Source organism: Felis catus, chromosome C1 (genome assembly GCF_018350175.1).
Source record: "Felis catus isolate Fca126 chromosome C1, F.catus_Fca126_mat1.0, whole genome shotgun sequence".
In the NCBI taxonomy this organism is placed as follows: Eukaryota; Metazoa; Chordata; class Mammalia; order Carnivora; family Felidae; genus Felis; species Felis catus.
In genome coordinates, this window is record NC_058375.1 from 131,959,542 (window position 1) to 131,982,235 (window position 22,694).

The 22,694-nt window shown below is 33.5% G+C and overlaps 1 protein-coding gene across 1 annotated transcript in view; it reads right to left on the reverse strand.

Annotated features, from left to right (window-relative positions):
* The window catches only part of LRP1B (LDL receptor related protein 1B), a 1,940,511-nt gene that overhangs the window by 507,985 nt on the left and 1,409,832 nt on the right, over positions 1–22,694 (reverse strand). Inside the window, exons 35-37 of the mRNA XM_023259298.2 lie at positions 16,498–16,638; positions 11,979–12,104; positions 10,381–10,512 (exon numbers count right to left, since the gene is read on the reverse strand). Coding sequence (XP_023115066.2) covers positions 10,381–10,512; positions 11,979–12,104; positions 16,498–16,638 — 399 coding nt within the window. The remainder of the gene's footprint in view (positions 1–10,380; positions 10,513–11,978; positions 12,105–16,497; positions 16,639–22,694) is intronic.

Consider the following 22,694-nt stretch of genomic DNA (forward strand, 5'->3'; position numbering starts at 1 on the left):
TGGATTCTATGGTATGTAAATTATGTCTGTAAAAACTTGTTAAAAAAAAAGGAAATTTGAGATTGAGGAATTAGCACAAATGTTGAAAAAAGATTTACAGTCCAAACTTGAAAATAATCAAAATGTCCAAAATTATTGGAAAAGTCAAAATGAATGTAATCTACATGATATAATAATGTACTCCTGTTAAAAGCAGTATTCACAGATTGTTAATCATAACATAGCAAACTGTTCATGTTAAAATGGTAAATAAAAGGAGCAAAACAAAATCTTATCAATGATAAGATTTGTATTTAAAAAACAGCACAAATATCAATATGTCACAATATGATCTCACTTACACATCGAATTTAAGAAACAAAACAAATGAGGAAAGGAAAAAGAGAGAGAGAGAAACCAAGAAACAGACTCCTAACTATACAGAACATATTGATGGTTACCAGAGAGGAGGTGGATGGGGGAATGGGAGAAACAGGAGATGAAGATTAAAGAGTACACCTATAATGATGAAAAAATAAAATAAAATAAAATAAAATAAAATAAAATAAAATAAAATAAAATAAAATAAAATGATAAAAAGATTAACACACCAAGATATTAATACTTGCTGTCTGTTTAATAGTAGTAGTACGATTTTTATTACAATTTTATTTCATATTTCCTAATTTTCTAAATTTCCTATAATGTATGATTTTAGTAAAGAATTTGTAAATAAATGGAAGTACTTATTTAATTATAAATTGATATCTGTCATCATGAGTGTTTCCTGAACTAATGGCTATTGCTCCTCAAACATATTTTAATAACATTTATTGGTTGAGCTGGTAGATGTCCACTTTTCATTCAATCATCACTATTTTGAGTTAGCAGGATTTTACATGAACACTGAAAATAATTGAGTATGCAACTATACTCACTGGTGTCCTGTATTATAACTATAAATTTCAATCTGAGCTACGTGAGATCAAAATATCAGTTATTTTGCCACTAAAATAGTATTAAGGGAGAACAATGAATGGAAAAAAAACCACAAATCTATCATCACAATTTAAATATGGTTGCAAATAAGAATGATCATTAGAAGTTAGCTCTTATCCCTACTAATCAGAGTAATATATTATAGGTGACAAAATAAAATTTCTGAATCCTTTTATTCAGAATTTTCAAAAAAACTTTTCTTATGTAGTTAGAACCTTGAATTACTATGAAATCATCAATTCTTTTTAGTATATTAATTGTGAAGAAAGCAGCAACAAAAATGGAATCTCCCTGTCAACATTTGGTTTTCTCTTGAAGAAAAGAACAGATTCTATAGTATAGGCTACTTTCTATGCTTACACTATGCAAGCCTAATTCTGATTTTGTTCACATAGGTTTTAGTGACTGTTGACTAAGAATATAGATGTATTTTTTTTTAAACCAGCCTATAGGTTATTACTGTTGAAGTTGTTAATATTGGAAGTTGAATAGTGAAAAAGCTGGAAGAAACCAAGAGAAATCATTATTCAGAAGAAGTTGTTTGTTTGTCTTAACTCTAAAATGCTCTAGAGCCAGAGATTCATAACACTTAAATAATCTATTCTAGTGCTTAATACACTTACAACCAACTTCCATTTGTGGTTCCATCCGAATTTTTTCCTACTTAATTTACATCTAGCTCCTCTCATTCAGTCCCTAGTAAAAATAAATAAATAAATAAATAAATAAATAAATAAATAAATAAATAAATAATCTTCTAGGATAAAGCAATCAACTTTATTTTGTTTTTCAACGTAGTCCCAGATGAATTCACTGACAGAATGTTTTACTCATAGCAAATGATGGAAGATAACATGCCATCCTTAGATTTGCATAATTCCTCTTGTGCAACATGGTAGGCATAAAGAACTGGTGATTGTTGCCAACTAACTACTTCAGAGTTCCCTTTCTGGCCACAAATCTCTGCAAAGGGACACTTGATGCAATGCTAGAACGCATTCTAAGTGTAGTTAACATCAGTCAACACTCAGTCTGTATTGGTGACAAAAAAGAAAGTAACTACACTAACAATTCTGTTCATATTACACACCTTTATATCCCCCAGGCAATCCTAGATAGCTGTAAGAATTTTCTTGAAAGAGCTTTTCTTAAAGAGCTTTTGTGCCAGAGAGTTGTCAGGAGAAGATTTAGTGTAAGTTACTATTACATGAAGACTTTTCTGGACACTGGTCAAAACAAAAGTGTAAAAGGAGGGGGGGTGGTGGAGGAAGTTGTTGGCTTTTGTTAAAGGATTTAACTCATAACACAGATGCTACCTACACAGTGACATCATTGATAGCCTGAACCAACCGTCAAAATTTGTCTCTTAGACAATAATGTGTGGTGATAGTAGGGATAAAACATCAGTAATACTAATGAAGAAACCAGTGATTCCCAACACCTGGAATTGAGTCTCTTCTTTCATGCTTTCCCTTTGAGTGTGGGATGTACCTAGATGCTAGGTCCTAATAAATAGAATGTACCAAACATGATGAGATAACACTTCTGCCATTAGGTTACAAAAGGTTTAGCTTTCACCTCATGTGTGCCATTTCTCACTGTATTGCTCACTAGCCCAAAGGGAAGCTGGCAATCGCGTTGTGAAGTTTCCTATCCTAGGCCCACGTACCAAGAAACGGAGGTCAGTATTCACTGAGGAACTGTGACCTCTGTCAAACAGCTCACAAGGAACTGAACCCTGCCAACACCCACATGAACTTGGAAGCAAATTCTCCCTGGTTGAGCCTCCTGATGAGAGCATGTCTCTGGCCAACATCTTGATTGCAACCTTATAAGCTGACCTATAGAAGCTATAAGATAATAAATGTTTATTGCCTCAAGTTGCTAAATTTTGGTAGCTTGCTATGTAGCAATAAATAATACAAATATAGGGGACATTCTTTTTTCTTCCCCTTCCCCTTTAAATAATGATCATCATCATTTCCCTTACTGACCTCTCAGATGAGGCTGTACTATTCGTCTTCTGTCCCTAAGTTTAGCAGGGGCTATCCTATACTTGGAGACCATATTATCATCATTCCCCCCAAATACCAAGCCCTGATACTGTGAAATATCTTTACCAATCATCACTGCAATAGGACTAAAATTCTCATTATGAAATTATTAGGGATCCAATGTTGGTTACTTAACTACTGGTTATTTGATTCATTATTTATGTCAAACTAAGGGCAAAAACTCAAATGCAAATCCTGATTGCAGAATTTCATTTGAGCATCTCAAAGTAACCAACTCTCTTCTGCATCCATATTTTATTCCCAAACCCACTTTCTTCACTGTTAAAATGAACATTCCACCTGCCTCAACAGATTGTTCTGATTAATTAAATGGCATAAATACAAAAAGTTTCCCAACAACATTCCTATAATATAGTAAGTGTTCAATAAGTATTGAGGTTCTTTGATGTTATTTTCATCTTTTTTCTCTTCCAAACTTCCTACTTCTAACTCTGTTTGGGTGATTAATTCTATTTCTAGCCTTTCTTCTTAAAATTTTCTTTTTAATGTTTCTTTATTTTTGAGAGAGAGAGAGAGAGAGAGAGAGAGAGCGAGCGAGCGCGCGCACAAGCAGGGAAGGGGCAGAGGAAAGGGAGACACAGAATCCAAAGCAGGCTCCAGGCTCTGAGTTGTCAGCACAGAGACCAATGTAGGGCTGGAACTCACGAGCTGAGCTGTGACATCATGACCTGAGCCAAAGTCAACTCTCAACCAACTGAGCCACCCAGGAGCCCTATTTCTAGCCTTTCTACTTCAGCCAAGTCCTTGTTCTAAAATTAGTAAGGAATTCATGGAAATAATTAGTTCTTTATTCTTCTAAAGTCCCCAAAGAATCCACTTACTACACTTGCTACTTATTGTCCCTGGAGAAGAAAAAAGCAAAATGATAAAAAGGAATTAAAGATCCACTGTTTATGACCAGTCCAGAATCAATTAAATAACTTCCATTTTTCTCTATTAACTAGAAAATTGTCTACTTGATTAAAAACTAATGATCAATAATCTTAGAAGCTGAAGCATACCTCTTTTATTTTTTTTTTAAAAGAAAGGGTGTCAAAAAGAAAAATAGACTAATATATTATTGGTTTTCTTAAAATGGGGGAAAACACTTTTTCAAGGTTAAAACACTTTTTTAAGGTCACAATTAATTAACAGCACTAATGGTATCAGTGTACCTAAGCTAAAGGAGACCTCTACATTATCATTTGACCTGTTACCATATCCAGGACTGAGCTTCTGGGAATAAACAGGTGGCAATCTATTGTCTACAAGTCAGAGGACAGGGTAATTTGGAAAACCTCCAGAAGACTGACGTATCTATAAAAATACTTTCTTCACAATTTTTTAGTGGTGCTTTAGTTGTATTTATAGTATGGGTTAAGATACTGTGCTTTGCTCAAACACACTTAGAAAGATAACTTGTAAATCTCTTAGCAGCTATTAATAATTTACTGTGAATTAGTGTAGTAGGGCCTTTTGAGGATAGGTTTCATGCTAACTCAGTGTTGATAAGGAAAAGAGTACAGAAATATATTAGACTATCAAATATGAGTGTAGCTTTGCTGAAAAGAATCCTTAGCCACTAAAAAGAAATATAGCAGCATATACTAACTCAGGAGAGGGAAAAAGAGAGGTACCAAAATACAGAATGGATGTGCTTTGCATGAATTAGTCTGAAGCTGGTGTTGACAGGTTTTACTTTCATGAGGAGTGCTAACTGCCTGAGCCATTCTCTCAGTAAGACGAAAGTTGATGAAAGCCTTAATCTTAGCAAGCAATCATTGTACATCTTCTGGGCTTTTGTTTTTCAGTAACCTATTGAATAATTCAGATGCCTAAGAAAGCTGTTTGTTTGTTTATATTTTGAGTTTAGAAATTATCCAAAAATGATTTGTGAGATATACACAATAATTTGTTTAACCTATAGTTCCTTATTCTATGTATGTTTATGTTATTCGTCTCCCAGGCAGTGTTGAAAAGTTTTTGCTTTTTTGTGGTAGTTACTCCTTTGCCTCTTGAAAGATATACCAGACTTTAACATCTACAAATACATACAAACTGTTCACATGATTTGAAAATACAGTCTTGAAGCAAGTTCGAAATGACAACACAAAGTAGTATTGGTTCACTGTCACAAGAACAAGAAGAAATGAACCAGTCCTAAAAATTCACTTTGTAGCCACAGAAATGGTTTTCATAAAATTGAAAAAATGTCCCAAAGCAACAGTATTATATTTCTTAAGCTATTGCTGTTAGTGACATAAAAAGAATTCTTTCTATAAATTCTTCTGTGGCTTGGTGGGTGACAAAATGGTTACTAAAAAAAAAAAAAATTGTAAATAGTTGTTTTCTAAGCTTCCAGGGAAAGAAAAAGAGACTCTCACTTGAGTGTCACCTGCTTCAATTATTAAATGGGTTTAAGGTCACATGATTCAATGATTCAGCACATGACCAAAATAAAATATATTCTTCTACAGGCACAAATTTGCAGAAGTGCAATGAAGTGTATCAAGTAATGCCAACAATGTCTAAACAAAATTTTGTTTCAGTGCTTACAAGTGCAGGCTGGCATAGTGTAAAGAACTGGAAATAGGATCCTCCATACCATACAACCTCTTGATCTCTCTGGGTTCCAGTTTCCTTATCTGTAACCTGAGGGGATGCTACAACATGGTAGCAAATGTTCCTTCTTGTTCTAACACTCAAAGATATATCCAAATGTTGTGGAACTATTACAGAGAGATTATTTCATGTAAGTAGTTGACACTCAAATGTGTAAATGTGGCAATGGTATTTTGTCATATAGTTTCCTTCACTTAAATTTTCAAATAGACTTTGTTAGAACAGTTTTAGGTTCACAGACAAATTGAGTGGAGAGCTCCCACGTGCTTTCTCCTTTAATACATACACAGCCTCCCCAACTGTCAGCATCTCATTTGGAGTGGTACATTTGCTACAGCTGATAAACCTAAATTGGAATATCCATAGTTTATATTAGGATCTACAGTTCAGATCAGGGATTATTCTTCATGTTATACATTCCATGGGTTTTAATAGAAGTTATAAGGACATGTCCCTTCAGTGTCTTTTGTCTTAATAGCTACATCACTATGTCATGGTGTAAAAAAAACATTAAAATATTCTCCATAGGGAGTGCCGAGCAATGACATCCAAATAATAGTCTTTTGATGCTCTCTTGAAAGACAAAATAAACAAACAAAAAACCCTAAAGATCATCCATATGTGTATTACCTCATAAGCTATTCCTTGTTTATCTTTATCTTCTACAGCAACTTAGCTGTGATGTTTCACACCTACTAGATCATAATCAACATGTGTTAATATTGAATTGGATGACAAAAATTTGAACAGATATAAAAGATGAAAAAATAGAAGATTGAAATTTTCAGATAAATAATCTTTATCTTCAAGTAATATCCTAGTATGGGTTCATTATAAAAAAGGATAAATACTCTCAAAGCAGGAGAGGGGCAGGCTGAATAGAGCATTACATACTCAACACCACACTACTGACTGGAACAATGGACTTTGTTTTGAAGGTTTTTCTCCTAACTAAAATATATCTTAATTTTTTTTTAAGTATCTCCATTTATTTTGAGAGAGAGAAAGAGAGGTCAAAGAACAAGAGAGAGAAAGAGAGAGAGAGAGAGAGAGAGAGAGAGAGAGAGAGCGAGCATGAGTGGGGGAGGGGCAGAGAGCGAGGGAGGGAGAGAATCCCAAGCAGGCTCTGCACTGTCAGCACACAGACTGATACGGGGCTGTATCTCATGAACTGTGGGATCATGACCTGAGCAGAAATCAAGAGTTGAACACTCAACCAAATGAAGCCACCCAGGAGACCCTAAAATATATCTTTTAAAGCATCAAATCCAATATTCATTCATCAGGAGGAATATCACTCAGTAGGCAAGGATTTTCAAAGCTTATTTTTTTTTTTTTTCAGTGGAATGGGACTTTTCCAGTGAAGTGATAAAAAATGCTTTGAACATTTTAAATCTAGCCACAGGGTGTTCTTTCTTCTGTGGATAGTAACCAGAATTGCTTCCTCTGGTGAAAGAAACCCTTTCACTGCAGAAAACTGTAATTCATTAGGACTCAAAGCCAGCAGGATTCAGATCTGTTAATCCTCACAAAATGTACAGGTTTGAACAATGGATTTATCTCTGTAAAACTGTGGTAATAAAATATATGACATAAATTATGATGGTTATACTCAAGAAATGATTCTCCTTCACACCATCTACTTATTATGATGGGAGGTTTTTGTTTGTTTTGTTGTTTTTGTTGTTTAGAATAAGGAGCAACTATGCCCTTCCATTCTGTCATCTTTATCTTTGATTGATCCTAAAGTAGGGATTATGTCACAGATGTGAGTGCCATGAATGAAAGAAGAAAATATGGAATATCTGCAAAGATAACTAATAGTGGAAGAACTTATGATCAGGTAAAACGTAACTGCCTTGGTGGGGGGAAAAAAGTTGATGCACCAAAAACTGGTTTCTCTACTTTGCTCAGGAGCGATTGGTCATTTTGCTTCCTTCCTCCCTGGAGTAACTTCACTCTACAACAAAGCCACAGAGCTTACATATTGTCTATAATGATACTGTAAATCAAGCTGCTGACACTTACTCTGATCCTAATATATTTTCATAAAACACAATTAGTGAAGGATCAGACTGTGAAATAGATGGAAACATAAAAGGTATGTGCAGAAGTGGTTGGAAGCTCTTAATATCACCACTGCCATCATCAATATTAGTGCTTTACTTGGTTCCTTATCTAAGCACTGTCTGCTGGCCTCCCTAGGTTTATACTGAATGACTTCAAAGAGCTGGTATTACTTTTTGAGCTTTATTTATTTAATTTATATAATGTTCATTATCATCATTATTGAGTTCATCTTTACTAAGGAATTTTACTAATATTCTCTTTCCCCTAGAAGTTAAGAAACAACTATTCTATGCAGATAACTGGACAGAAAGTATAGTATCAGTCAAGAGAACAGAAAAAAAAAACATTGCTAATTAGAAGTTTAAATATGGCTTCCAGGGCATGTTTGTAAATATATATATTACACACACATAAACCACATATGCTTACTTCTACAATTTATTACTTTCTATTATTAGATATCACTACTATCTTCTTAGCTCCCTTATATGTCAGGCACTGTGTCAAACATTTGTATACATTAATCTGAATATTCCCACACTCCATAAACTGAAGAAACTGAGCCTCAGATATATTAACTAACTTACAAACCTCACAGAGTAGTAAGAGGGTGAACTGGAATTAGAGTTCTAGTTGCCTGTTGCAAAAGTCTCACCTCTTCCAACTCTATGTTTTGCTGCCCCGAGTGTCTGTCTAATCCTCAGATTTCAAAGCAAGTTTTGTGCTGCTATTTTCTGATTAACAATAGGGATTTTAATACATTCTTGAACACTTTAATTTTATATGACTATTCCATATGCCTATATCCTTTTACATTTAGAAGAAATGGATTTTCTAAAAATGATTTATTTCTAGAAATTTAATTTAAAAATATGGCAGGTATGATATGAAGAACACTCTGATGAAAAACTACTCTGATGCAAAATAAGTTTATTATGATATTAAAAATTATTGGAAATCTAGAAACAGGGAGAGTACTATTCTCTGCAAACAAAAATATTTGTTTGGCTGTGTTGTGGCACATTATATGAAACTTAACCATTTCAGGGCCAATATAAAGCCTCAGAGCGAACTTATACAAATAATCAGTCTACCCTTAAGAAAAAAGAAATTTACTAGTGATCTAATCAGAACATTTATACCAAATGTTTCAATATTTTACCTTATAGAAAATTTTTAAATACTTTCAAAAATCATTATGAAGTCTTTAAAAGAATCAAATATAGGATAACAGTTAAAACAAGGGATCATGTGTACTTACTAAAAATTATGCATGTACATAACATCTTTTCAAGAAGTTCACGTTTTCTTCATTTTGCACTTTTGCATTTATTAAATCCTATATGATAAAATTCTAAAGAATAAGATGCCTATAATTAAGAGACTGGCTAGATTATGCATGGTTTTACTGAACCTTCCAAGTATAATGAAGGTTTGATCAAAAATCACATTGTCATCTTAGCAAAATTTACATAATGCTCAATAAAATATACTATATTTGTCTGAATTTCCTTTTAGGAAACATCCTTTTAAAAATGTAGAAAGTGTGCCTCTATATGATTCCAAACATTGGGTACAAAATAATTTACTTAAGGAAAGTAAAGATCCTCAGTAACTCATTAAATGGTAGCCAGGAATTTCATTAACACATGATTAAACAAAGTGTTAGAGCTGAGGGAAAAAAAAATAAGCTTACAGCCAGAATCCCACATGCTGATGCCTAAGGATTTTAAGATTATAAATCTAAGAACTACTTGTTTTTTAGAATTAGATAAAATTGTCTTTACAATTACAAAAAAAAAAAAAAAAAAACACTGTCAACATGCATGTACATCTTCAGCACTAAAACATTAATATAGGAAACAAGATTTAGTTGGATGAGCGGTAGAAAAATCTGCTCTTATAAAGTTAGACCCACAAGTGTAGAAAAAAAAATCTGAGTATAAATGCCAAAGCATATCTAATGCTTATACTATCTCTGAATTTAGCGATTAGCGCACACACACACACACACACACACACACACACGTTTACTTCAATAAATTGGACAGTTGTCGACTATCAATTTCCAGTCACACATTTATGTAAGCCACAGAAAATGTTAGTGTCCAATATGCGTTTTTTCACTGTTTGCTAAAACAAGAAGGTAAGGATAAAATCTGACTCCAAAATTATACATACCGTCTTCAAAAGTAATTTAAATGTCACAGAATTTATAATTGTTTTCTTGTTATTTGGATCTAATATCCTACTACCAATTTTAGAATAGATAATCATTCTGGAAATATTTTAAATAAGATTATGGTTTATGTATATTCTCAAACAAAATATTTTATATATATTCGTATCTATAATTGAATAAAAGTAAAGGTGTCATTTTGAAAGGAGAGAAATAAAAATGAAGCAACCGATTGTCAATCATGGCATTTTCATGTATTTGCAACTCAAATGCTATATTTTAGGAAATTTTTACTTGATTTTTTTTCAGGAAAACATATTTAGAGCAATTTGTATTTGGCTTAAAAATTCATTACCAATTTACTTTCTTGTTCCTCATCTTGACTCTCAGAGTACAGAGGGAAAGGTTATATTTGCATCATGTTTAATAAATCAAGTAAAAACATCATATATAAATTATGAATAAAAAGCTATTTACCTGCATGAAAATCTATTCCAACAGCAAATGAAGTTCCTGATATAGGCATCAACGCATCCATTTTGTCACTTGGTTCCAGAGGTATTCCCCTGATTCCTTCATGAACAGAGTACATAAGAAATGACTCTATACCTAAATTGGAAAAAGAAAAAACAAGCTCCAAATGAATATTTAAAATTAAAATTATTCTACTAGCATTATTTTTAACTTTTTTTTAAATTGCACACTACACTTCTGACTAGTTGAAAGGTAGATAGATAGATTAGTGGTTGTCAAACTTGGGTATGCATCAGAGTCTCCTAGAGGACTTGTTAAAACACAGATTACCAGGCCCCCATCCAAGAGGAGAAATCATTTAAATTTTTGAAAAGTTCCTAGGTAGTGACAACACTACTGATCTGGAACTAGACTTTCACAAAAACAGAGGCAGGTAATTCTTGAAAACATACCTGACCTCACAACCAAAATTCATCCCCTCTTTTCTAATGCCCAGTTACCTTGTTGTTTATATATGATAATAAACTTTGATTTTATATATAATTTTAGGTAACTATATCACTGTTACTTTTCTAATAAAGTTAGTTTTAAATCATTTTGAATACTAAAAATATAAAAGTACTTCACTTTTACTAACACCTTGCCATTCTAGCATCAAAAGTATGTCCTAAAATAAACATACATAAAAGCTGACTACCAGAAGTCTGCATGCTGTTTATGACTTTTTCTAATATGCTAGAACATGTTTTTGACACATATTTTCTTATTAAAATTAGAATGCCTGGGTTTACATGGGTCTTTACTACTTACTAACTGTGTGACTCAGGCAAGCTAGTTAATCTCACTATGCCTCAGTTTTCAAATCTCTAAAATGGCAATAATAAGAGACCTACCTCAAGGGTTAGTATAAGGATTAAGTGAATTAATATGTTTAAAGTATTTAGAACAGTGCCTAGTACATAAGTGCCATATAAATATTTTATTTAAAAGAAAGCATGTGATAACATTAACAAACATTCCTCATATAAGACTGAAACTTTTTAAAAATGAAATTAAGCTATGATAATTGGATAAAAAGATCATTCTAGAACCAAATTTCTTTGAGACTTAGAGCCAGAATCCATGAAACAAGAAATAGGAAGATGGGTCTGTTGGGTGCCAGTTCTTTGGCAGGGCTCTTCTCTCTCAGCTAAGAAATTCAGAGACCTCACAGCCTTTATGTACTTTCTCTTAAATAGTTAAAAGAAAGTAAACATAACTGGATTCAGATTGGATGGTAATTGTAACTGGTCAATTACCGCTTTTTACTTCAACCTTTGCCTATTCAAGTTAAAGGTAGCTTCTATTGGGTTTGGCTAAAAGTTTGAGAATAAACTGTATTTCTTGGAAATAACTAAAAAAAAGATATGAAGCTTTAAAGAACAGTAATACTTAAAATATTTTAGGTACATTAAAAATCCTTCATATATGAGACTGAGCAGTGAACCAGAATCCAAAAAGAAGCTAATATCTTTTTTTCTATTTTTTAACTACATCATGTTGCCTCAAATCTGCATGGATAAAGTAAATTCATCAGAATTAAATTTTTCAAGACCTTATACCTTGACATGACATTCGGTTCTTTTGGAGATAATATCCCACTGTACACATGCAAGTCCTTGTAGTTTCAGATGTTGGTAAACAAAGCTGAGAACATCCACCATTATTTAGTTGGCAAGAATTGCTGCCTGAATAGAAGGAAAACAAGCAAAAGAAATATAAAATTCAATAAAAATAAAATATAAAATTTAATAAAATTGGAGTATCATTCAATACCAATAATATGAACAAATATTTATGCTTTTGTTCATTTATAAATGTAGCTGTTTTATATTGGTTAGTATTATGTTTGAGTGTCTTGAATAATTCGAAGTGGCATGTTATAGTTGAAGTCTGCCCTCCCAAAAAAGTGAATGGAGATCTCATGCATGGCATAGTGATTATAGACAGCAATACTATAATTAATTTATAGTATCAATTAAACTTTAATTACAATTCACAGTTGCTGAGAGACCAGATCTTAATTGTTCCCATCACGAAGAAAAAATGATAATTATGTGATATGGTAGACTTAGGAACTAATACTAAGGTGGTAATTATATTGCAACATATAAATGTATCAAATCAACACCTTATATACCTTAAACTTGTACAATGCTTTATGTCAATTATGTCTTAAACATAAATTTAAAAATAAATAATTAAAAACTATTATTTCAAAGCAAATGATGATTCATGAGAAGATTCACAGCTACAGAAGAACAAGTGAAATTGGTTGTCATGAATACTGTTATAGACCTTTACAATATTTTAAGATCACAGGAACTAGGAAATCTTTCTTTTTTGACTACTATATTTCACTTCAACTCTATAGTTACTTCATTTTCAGGAATACTTTATCCAAATATGTCAAATAAATCACTGTTAAATTATATTACTAACTCAATTTGAAGACTACGCTGCTAAAAGAAAGGAAGTACATATACACATATATGTATGTGTATATATATATGTATATATGTGTGTGTATATTATATATATATAGATATAATTTTTAAAAAGGAAATAAATTTTGCTATTCCTAGGAACATAATTCTCCCCAAATATATTTAAAACATACCCGCAAGAGTCATCTAATTAATTGGCATATTAATTCTCCTTATTCCTGTGTAGTAGCAATGACAAATATTAGTCAGGTAATCACAGGTAGGCATTCTAGAAAGATGTTCCACTGAATTAACTAGGCCCAATGTGCTAATTAAACCTGGTAGCGTGACATTAAGTAATTTACAATCTTACCCAGCAAGTTCATTAAATATCCCATTTTTACAACATTTTTATTATTCTAGGACATGCAATGCCATTTACTGGATGTTCAAGCTCTAATGTGAAGTGCAGTAAATCCAGTGAGAATTACAAAGCATGATGAAAGCTATATATCAATAGTGCTCTATGGAAAATTCAAAATACCAATGCAGCTCATTATTTCTCATCTCCTGAATTCAAGACAGTCTGATGGGATTTAATTGTTCAATAGAAGCTGTCATGAGCTCTGTCATTTTTGAAGTGTGAAATACCCTCAACATGGGAGATTTCTCATCAGGAGATCTACCACATTCTCTCCTAACTTCCAATAGCTGCCAGTTCAGTCAATGACGAACTCCATTCTATATAGGGCCACATACTAGGATTTGAGTTGCCCTGAACTTTTGGAATGATTACCTTTATCTCTTATATAAACTAATGAAGATTAGTTGACTTATTTACCCTTTCCTCAAGCTGACTTTTTATATACTTATATATGAAGATAAACTTCAGATCTCTGATTACTTTAAGAGATAGTTACATTTACTGTTATATAGCACATAGTTACATAGTTTACAGCAATCTATACTAACCTTGATCTGTAGTTATATAGACTTACAGTAATCTATACTGAACTTAAATATATTTTATTTTATAGGAAGCACATAAACATATATTAATGCAATGCCAATCTATGGACTTCTGCATTTTGTTATAGATTTATTTCAACTATTACAAAAGGCTGAAAAACTGAGAAAAGATTGACAAGAAATGTTTTAACTATAAAGTTTGAAGAAACACCAAGTGGAGAGAAGGAGAAACAAGGAAATGAAGTTAAAAAAATAGATTCAGGAAGATAATTAAAATTTCAAAAAATATAGAGCTCTATAATCTTGATGATATAAAAATATGTGAAAAAATAACGGAAAAGGAACTTCTGGGACTGTGCATTTTTAAATCTAATTGTAATAATAGCAATACATATTGTATCATACTTATTTTTTGACAAATAATAAAATTAGCCTATTTTAACAATTATGTTGTACAACAACATGCATTTCATGTATCATTTTGGTCTCTAATAGGGAGACAGAAAGGAAAAAAATAATTGAAATGAATCATTATTTACAGTATTTATCTTTGCCTATTAAATAAAGAATTGATGTAGGAAAAGTATTAGATTTTAAAAGACAGTAATTTTGGTAGTGATTATCTGGCAAATTAGAAATATTAGCTTGGCTTAATATTTTGCAATGATACTGATGTTCAAACTTCATGCCCCAACTCCCTAGTGGAGTCAGAAAGTCCACTTGACTAACGAGAAGTCCCGGCTCTCCAGTGATCTGTGTCAAAAATGATAAATGAAGTAGCTAATTGTACTTTGAAATCCAAAGAAGTAGTAATGTTAACCTTAAATAATCCTAAATTGCTCATATTTCATAGTAATGAAGCTTTTAAGGTACCTGCCGTGATTCTGTTAATGGGATTCTCTTTAATACAGATGCTTTTATCAGCATATTTTTTCAGTAAAAATAGTATTCTCACTGAATTTTAAGCTTAGTCATATTACACCCTTAATTTCTAAGTACTGCAGGTCCCTATCAATTTAGTAATACTTTCACGATGCATAAAATGCCAACTCTACTTTTGTAGGATTAAACTCTTACGAGACAACAATTTATGTACATGAGCAAAAAAGTGAGGAAACAATAAATTTTTCCTCCAATAAACTTTATTGGGACTGTATCTAGGAATACTCTATATATTAAACTAATATACAATTTCAAACAATGTGTTTGTTCACATTTTGATAAAAAAAATGAATATATATTTTTTAAAATGTCCTTTTTAGAAATAATGTATCTGTCCCTCTGTTGTATTTTCTAATGTGTTTTTGGGTATAATCTCATTAAGTATAGACTATGAACTAACATTTATCATAGTATTTTAAGTTTTTATTCTTTGCAAATATATCACATTGAAATCCACAAAAATGTCACAATATTTTATTTACTGAGTACCAGCGTTTTATTCTCAATTATATGATATATTCCCCATGACTTGTATGCCAGTAAAATTATTTATTTTGATACAGAAATCTTCCTTTACAAAATTACTGGTGAAAACACTCCTGTTAATTATTAGACAGTGATTTAAAAATATATCAGAGAGGACATACAGTTTTATGCATAAGGGTTTGGGTATTGGTATCTTCTGAACCATGAAAGGAGCCCAGTAATCACTTCATCATTATTTTTCATTCTAAAGCAATTCTTTAAATTTTTTCCAGGAAATTTCAGGAAGGATTTCAGACCAAAATTTGCCCATGCTTTTGTACAGGGAAGGCAACCATAAATCTGGTCTTCATTTTGTCTCTGGGATATGCAGGTATGGCTCCCAATTGGTATCACCAATAAATTCTGCCTGAATGATGGTTGTTACCGGTCTTCAGAATCAGCGATCCCCTTGGTTCACTATTTCTACCTATACTATTCTCTGTTTTGGTCTATATGTCCAACTCCTTTAGATGAAAATCCCTTTACATTTTCTTGAAATGTTTTTACTAAGAAGAAAAGTATATGAAGCTAAGGGTCTCATGGCAGAGACTGAGGTAAGGAAGTATAATACAGAGAAATGTTTTTTCTAGAAAACAAGTGCTGCTAAATGTCATGGGTCATGAAACAAAAACTAAGAAAGGACTAGCAGGTGTGGGGCTGTCCTGGCTGGCATCTCTAATCTAATTGCCATTCGGGCAATGTGACAAGTCCACCTATGTAAACCATCTGTTAGTTCTCTCACTCCATTTCACTGCACACCATTTGGACAAGCAAAAACAAAAAAGTAAAATGCTTAGAGCCAAACAATGAAGTGCTTTTTGGATGTGAAATTCTTAACGTTGACATAGTCCATTTGAAGTCCCCTGGTTCATTCAGGTTCTGGGCTTAATTATATACTGCATATATTTTGCTGGGATTTTTTCTTATTCTTATATTTTGAAATCAAGAACTCGATAAGACTTCTTTGAAGACCTGACAAATTAAGATTCCTTGGGTGGCTCTGCTAATGTTTTGAAAGCTCATTATATACCTGATGTCAAAAGAATTTCTTGTGTAGTATTAAGCAGCATTTGCCTCCCACCCACCCACCCCCGCTTTTTTTTTTTTTTACCAGAAGCAAAAATACAAACCTTTCAATTGTTGAATTGAGAAAATAATATGAAAAGAGAGAACATTATATATTCAAAAGGTGGCACAAATTCATTACAGTGTGACTTGCCTTGCTGTGCTTCTTTATCGTACACTTTCATATGAACAACCCCAGAAGTCTTATTTCGTAGGACTGTGGGGTTTCTTCCATCCCTTTTGCTGCAGGTTCCCAGCTGAGCTAAGTTTTGGTCTGCCCACCACAGTTTCTTATCTATAAAAATGAAAAGATTTTTTCTATGAAAAAGATAATCATCTTATTAAATAATAATAAACAGCCAGTAAAGTATAATACTTTCTGATTTCTTTTGTTACATTACCAAGCTCTGTGTCTAAGGGGAAAAAAATAAAATCTCTTTTATTCTTTTAAAAATACAAACCACAATTATATTTGTTTAAATTTTCCTCCTTCCTCTCCAATTAGAGATTCTTGCCTTAAAATATAGACTATAAATAAAAGCATTTTCAAATTAATATGGAATACAGACTACATTATTTACATATGTACACATGATCACATTAGTGCTGTACAATATCTGTAAATAAATGGCAAAATCCAACCAAATATCCAAGCAATTATAAGAAAATATTGTCCTATTTTTGTTTACAGTATGTAAGCTTTTAATAATTTGTATTCCCCATTACTGAATTCTTCATAACTCTTCATAACTCTTTTATTTTTTTGCACAACTTATGACCCTTTCTTCCAAATGTTAATAATGTAAACTGTTCAGTGTATGTGTTGAGGACACATATTGAATGTTTTTTGGTAGTAGACACTCTGTAATGTTCCATAGATTAAAAAAAAAAATAGTCCCAACCCTAAGGAAGCTAGCATGCTGGTGAAGATGATAGATTTATTATTATTTTATTTCAAATTATCATAGAGAAACTATAAAGAAACTATTACCAGTCTCATTTTATAGATGACGACTCTAAGATTCATAGAGATTAATCAAATTAAAAAAATTGTTTTTCAGTTTATTTATTTTGAGAAAGAGACAGGACGAGCAGGGGAGGGGCAGAGAGACAGGGAGACAGAGGATCCCAAGCAGGCTCCACACTGTCAGGGAAGAGTCCAATGCAGGGCTCGATCTCACGAACTGTGAGATCATGACCTGAGCCAAAACCAAGAGTCAGATACTTAAACCAACTGAGCTACCAAGGCACCCCAATCAAATTTTTATACTTTGTCTTCCTATCTCTAAAACTTGTGTTCTTTCTACAACTCCATGCTGACTGCATTAAAAATTTTAAAGAGGGGTACCTGGGTGGCTCAGTTAGTTGAGCATTGGACTTTGTCTCAGGTCATGATCTCACAGTTCATGAGTTTGAGCCCCACATCAGGCTCTCTGCTACCAGTGCAGAGCCTGATTTGGATCCTCTGTCCCCCTCTCTCACTGCCCCTCCCCTGCCCACATGCTCTCTCAAAAAGGAATAAACATTTATTTTTAAAAAAATTAAGGAAAGGCAGTAATCAAAATAAAGTTCAAAATTATAAAGGTTTTAAACAATTTAAACTTTTCAACAAAAGCCTAACTAATAACAATTGGGACCGCATTAATTTTTACCTAGAAGTCAAAGTTTAATTAATTTTGTGAAAAAAAAAAACAACAAAAAACAAAACAAAAAAACTCTTTACCTTCACAGTTCATTTATTCTCATTCAAATGCTATGATATTTTGACTAAACCAAGGCCTAGTTTCAGATATTTAAGAAGGCTATTAATACAGATATCAACAATAATCACCCCTTACTGAATTTGATTTTGTACAATGCACATTTGTAAACACTGAAGGTAGATTAATACATTTAATCTTCAAAACAACTCTAGAAGGCAAGTATTACCATTATTTCTTTATTATTTTTATTTTATTTTAGACAGAGAAAGTGCAAGTGGGATAGTGGGGCAGAGGGAGGGAGAGAGAGAATCTTAAGCAGGCTCCACGTTCAGCACAGAGCGTGATGCAGGGCTCAATCCCATGACCCTTGGATCATGACCTGAGCCAAAATCAAGAGTCGTTCACTCAACCAACTGAGCCACCCAGGCATCCCTAAGTACTAGTATTATTAAACCATTTTACAGTAGAATGCTGAGGCAAAGTGACATTAAGTAGCTTTCCCCGGGTCATACAATAAATAGAGGCCCCAGATTATATAACAAGCACTGATTTCAGAGCTGCTGGTGCTAATTTCATCTCTAGTGTCCCTTTCTATAGATGGATGGAGTTTATAGTCTTCTCTCTCTTGACATATGCATATGGAGCTTAGATTATGCTGATGACATTGAGTAGCCCATTCACTTTTGGGCTTGTTTTACACTTGTGAATTGACATAACAAGGTAAAAGTTCACTGTGAATAGAAAATTTTACTGTAGAGACTTTATTTATTATTATTTTTAAATTTTTATTTATATTTAAAAGAGAGACAGAGACAGAGTTCAAGCAGTGGAGGGGCAGAGAGAGAGACACAGAATCCGAAGTAGGCTTCAGGCTCTGAACTGTCAGCACAGAGACCCACATGGGGCTGGTTCTCACAAAACGTGAGATCATGACCTGAGCCAGAGTCAGACGCTTAACTGACTGAGCCACCCAGGGGCCCCTGTAGAGACCTTATTAAAAGGTGTATAGAACGGTACAGTAGACTAGACCCATGTATGTTCCCTTTCAGTTTTTTCAATGTGCCACTGTGATAGGAATTTAGAAACACAAAGCAGAAAAATCCATGTATACACCCATAGAGAATTAAGGACCTATAAACAATGTATAAAAGATGGTATTTTATAATGGTATAGATGGTATAAAAGATGGGGAAATAGGTTAAGTTGCAACCTGGAGTGTTAATTTTCCCCCACTCTCAATTTCATTTCATACTCTAATTAAAAATGAAAATAAGATAACATAAAATGTGATTTTTACAATAGAGAAGTGGAAGCCATCACTCTCCACAGAACTCTAGATGACCTTGATTTCAGCCTCCAAATAGTACAGTGGGAGTGCTAATAAAGGTTAAAAATAGAATAAGTGAAGATATTTTTATATGTAATATTCTCTACCACCACGTCTGTAACCCCTTGCCCTGAGTTTACAGAGGGTGATAGCCACTAATAGAAATTCTCAAATAAAAATATGACCATAGCTCTTTTTAAAATACTCATCAAACAGAGGGACCTAGGTGGCTCAGTCGGTTAAGTGTCAGACTTTTGGCTCAAGTCATGATCTCGCGGTTCCTGAGTTTCAGCCTCTGGTGGGCTCTGTGCTGACAGCTCAGAGATTGAAGCCTGCTTAGGATTCTGTGTCTCCCTCTCTCTCTGCCCTTCCCGTGCTTGTGCTCTATCTTTCTATCTCTCAAAAATAGACATTTAAAAAAATTAAAATACTCAGCAAACAGGCTTCAAATATTAGGTCTGGTGTCTCGCAATAACATTCCCTTCATTCTGGCATTTGAGGAAGGCAAAACCTGACCCCTAGCTCCTACCTAAAGCAAAATCTGCAAGTCAGTGTCCAATGGCATGCAGAGCTCCCAGTGCGACGCCCCCTCTCCAGAGATACAAAGTAAAAAGAGTTTTATTTTCACAAAAAAAGAGGAAATCCATGATAGACACCCAGTTCTCCTTTGTTATATATCAAGGGGAACCCAGACTCTCCAGTTCAGTGAGAAAAGCCAATTAAAGAAACCTCTTAGAACATTAAAAAATCTTGTCTAAATAAAATATGTTTTAAAATTGATGACGAAATGTGTTTGAGAAAATCTTCCATAATACAAAGAAAAAGGCAGATAATATGATAGAAGAAGAAAGACAAGTAGACTATTAGTCTAAAAAGTCCAATAGTCAGTATCACTAATCTGACTAGAAATCATTGGTTGTCTACTGCTATGCACTTATAGAAAAAATAAATAAATGAATAAATCAGCCTGTTTTACTTAAGAGTGTTCTGAATTGATCAGTAAAAAGCACTAATTTTATTAAATCTTGATCTTTTGGTACATGTCTTTTTAATAATCTGTGTGGCAAATTGGGAAGTGTGCATAAAGCACTTCTGTTGCATGCTAAATCATGATTGTCTGGAAGAAATGTACTTATGGAGTTTAACCTCCAGGAAAATTAGCTGCTTTTTTTTCTTCAAGTTTTTATTTAAATTCCAGTTAGTTAACATATAGGGTAATGTGAGTTTCAGATGCAGAATTTAGTGACTTATCACTTACTACAACCCAGTGTTCATCATCACAAAAGCCCTCCTTAACCTGTCACCCATTTAACCCATCCCTCCTCCTTTCCAGTAACCCTCAAATTGTTCTCTATTGTTAAGGGTCTGTTTCCTGGTTTGTGCCTCCCCCCTCTATCTATCTCCTTTTTGTTTTTTTTTTTTAAATAAAAATGACCTACTTTTTTCATAGAATATCATCTTTACTTGAAAGAACAACTGACCCACAATCTATGCCTCTTCAGATGTAGGTATTTGGCAGATAGTGCTCAAAAATGAATGAAATGGAGAAGAGAGTTACTACAAAGCTACAGTAATTAAGACAGTGTGGTATTGGTAAAACAATAGACAAATCAACGAAATCAAATAGAGAGCCCAGAAAAGGATCTCAGTAAATACAGTCATCTGATTTTTGACAAAGCAGCAAAAGCAATACAATGGAGCAAACGGTCTCTTAAACAGTGTTCTAGCTGGGACAACGGGGCATCTACATGAAAGAGAATGAATCTAGGTACAGACCTTACACCCTTCACAAAAATGAACTCAAAATGGAACACTGACCTAAATGTAAAATGCAAAATTATAAAGCTCCCAAAAGATAATATAGGAGAAAACCTAAATGACTTTGAGCCTTTTTAGTTACAACATCAAAGACATGATCCATAAAACCAGTAACTGATAAAATGGACTTGTTAAAAGTAAAACTTCTGTGCAAAAGAAAATATCAAGGTACTTGGAAGACAAGCCACAGACATGGAGAGAATATTTGCAAAAGATACATCTGATAAAAGACCATTATCAAAAATATACCAAGAATTCTTGGGGCACCTGGGTGGCTCAGTCAGCTGACTTCGGCTCAGGTCATGATTTCATGGTTTGTGGGTTCGAGCCCCATGTTGTGCTGACAGCTCAGAGCCTGGAGCCTGCTTTGGATTCTGTGTCTCCCTCTCTCTCTGCCCCTCCCCTGCTTGTGCTCTGCCTTTCTCTCAAAAATAAGCTTTAAACAAAAAAGTACATACACAGAATTCTTAAAATTCAACAAAACAACCAAATTAAGAAAAAAAGTGCGAAAGACCTTAACAGACACCTCATCAAAAAAGATATATAGATGGCAGACAAGCATATGAACAGATGCTCCACCTCATATGTGATCAGACAAATGCAAAATAACATAACAATTAGATACCATTAGACACCTATTAAAATGGCCAAAGTTCAGAACACTGACAACACCAAATGCCAACAAGAATGTGATGCAACAAAAACCCTCATGCGCTGCTGGTGAGAATGTAAAATGTTACAGCTATTTTGGAAGAAAATTTGGTGGTTTCTTACAAAATCAAAAATATTCCTACCATATGATTCAGCAATCTACTCTGTGTTATTTACCCAAAGTAGTTAAAAGCTTATGTCTACACAGAAATTTACACACATATTTTCACAGATTTATTCATTATTGCAAAAATCAGACTTGACTAGAAAACAGAAAAGAAAGGAAGGAAGGGAGAAGAAAAGGAAAGAAAAAGAAAAGAAGACACGAGAAGAAGAAGAAAAGAAAAATACCTCTATCCCTAACCACTATAAGCTAGTCAACCTGTGGCAGACTCCATGTTGTTTACCCAATAGCTGCTCTCCTCCCTGTCTATTCTGCTAAAGAAGAATAATTTCCACAGGCAACACTCAAAACGCCAAGCACATTCTTTTGTAGCCTCCTGGGCAATAGAGGTGGCCATGTAACCTAATCTAGATTAGTTTGAGGGCAGGAGAGGCTTCTAAGAGTAGCACAAAACTATGCCCTGTCTCTGTAAAATGTCTCTATGGATAACCAATTGGATTCTGTTGGGACAGTACAAAGCTGTCATATAAATGGGAGGAGAGGCAGAACAGAAAGAACCATGTCCTTGAGGACCATGACCAAAGAGCCTTATGCCCAGGAAGGACCATGAGGACTTGAATAATATGAATCTAAGTAGTGACCAGCACAAAAAGGACCACAGATAGCCTAGAAAAAGTATTCTAGGTTGTTGCGGCCCTCTGAAAACATACCTTTCATCATCCCTCATC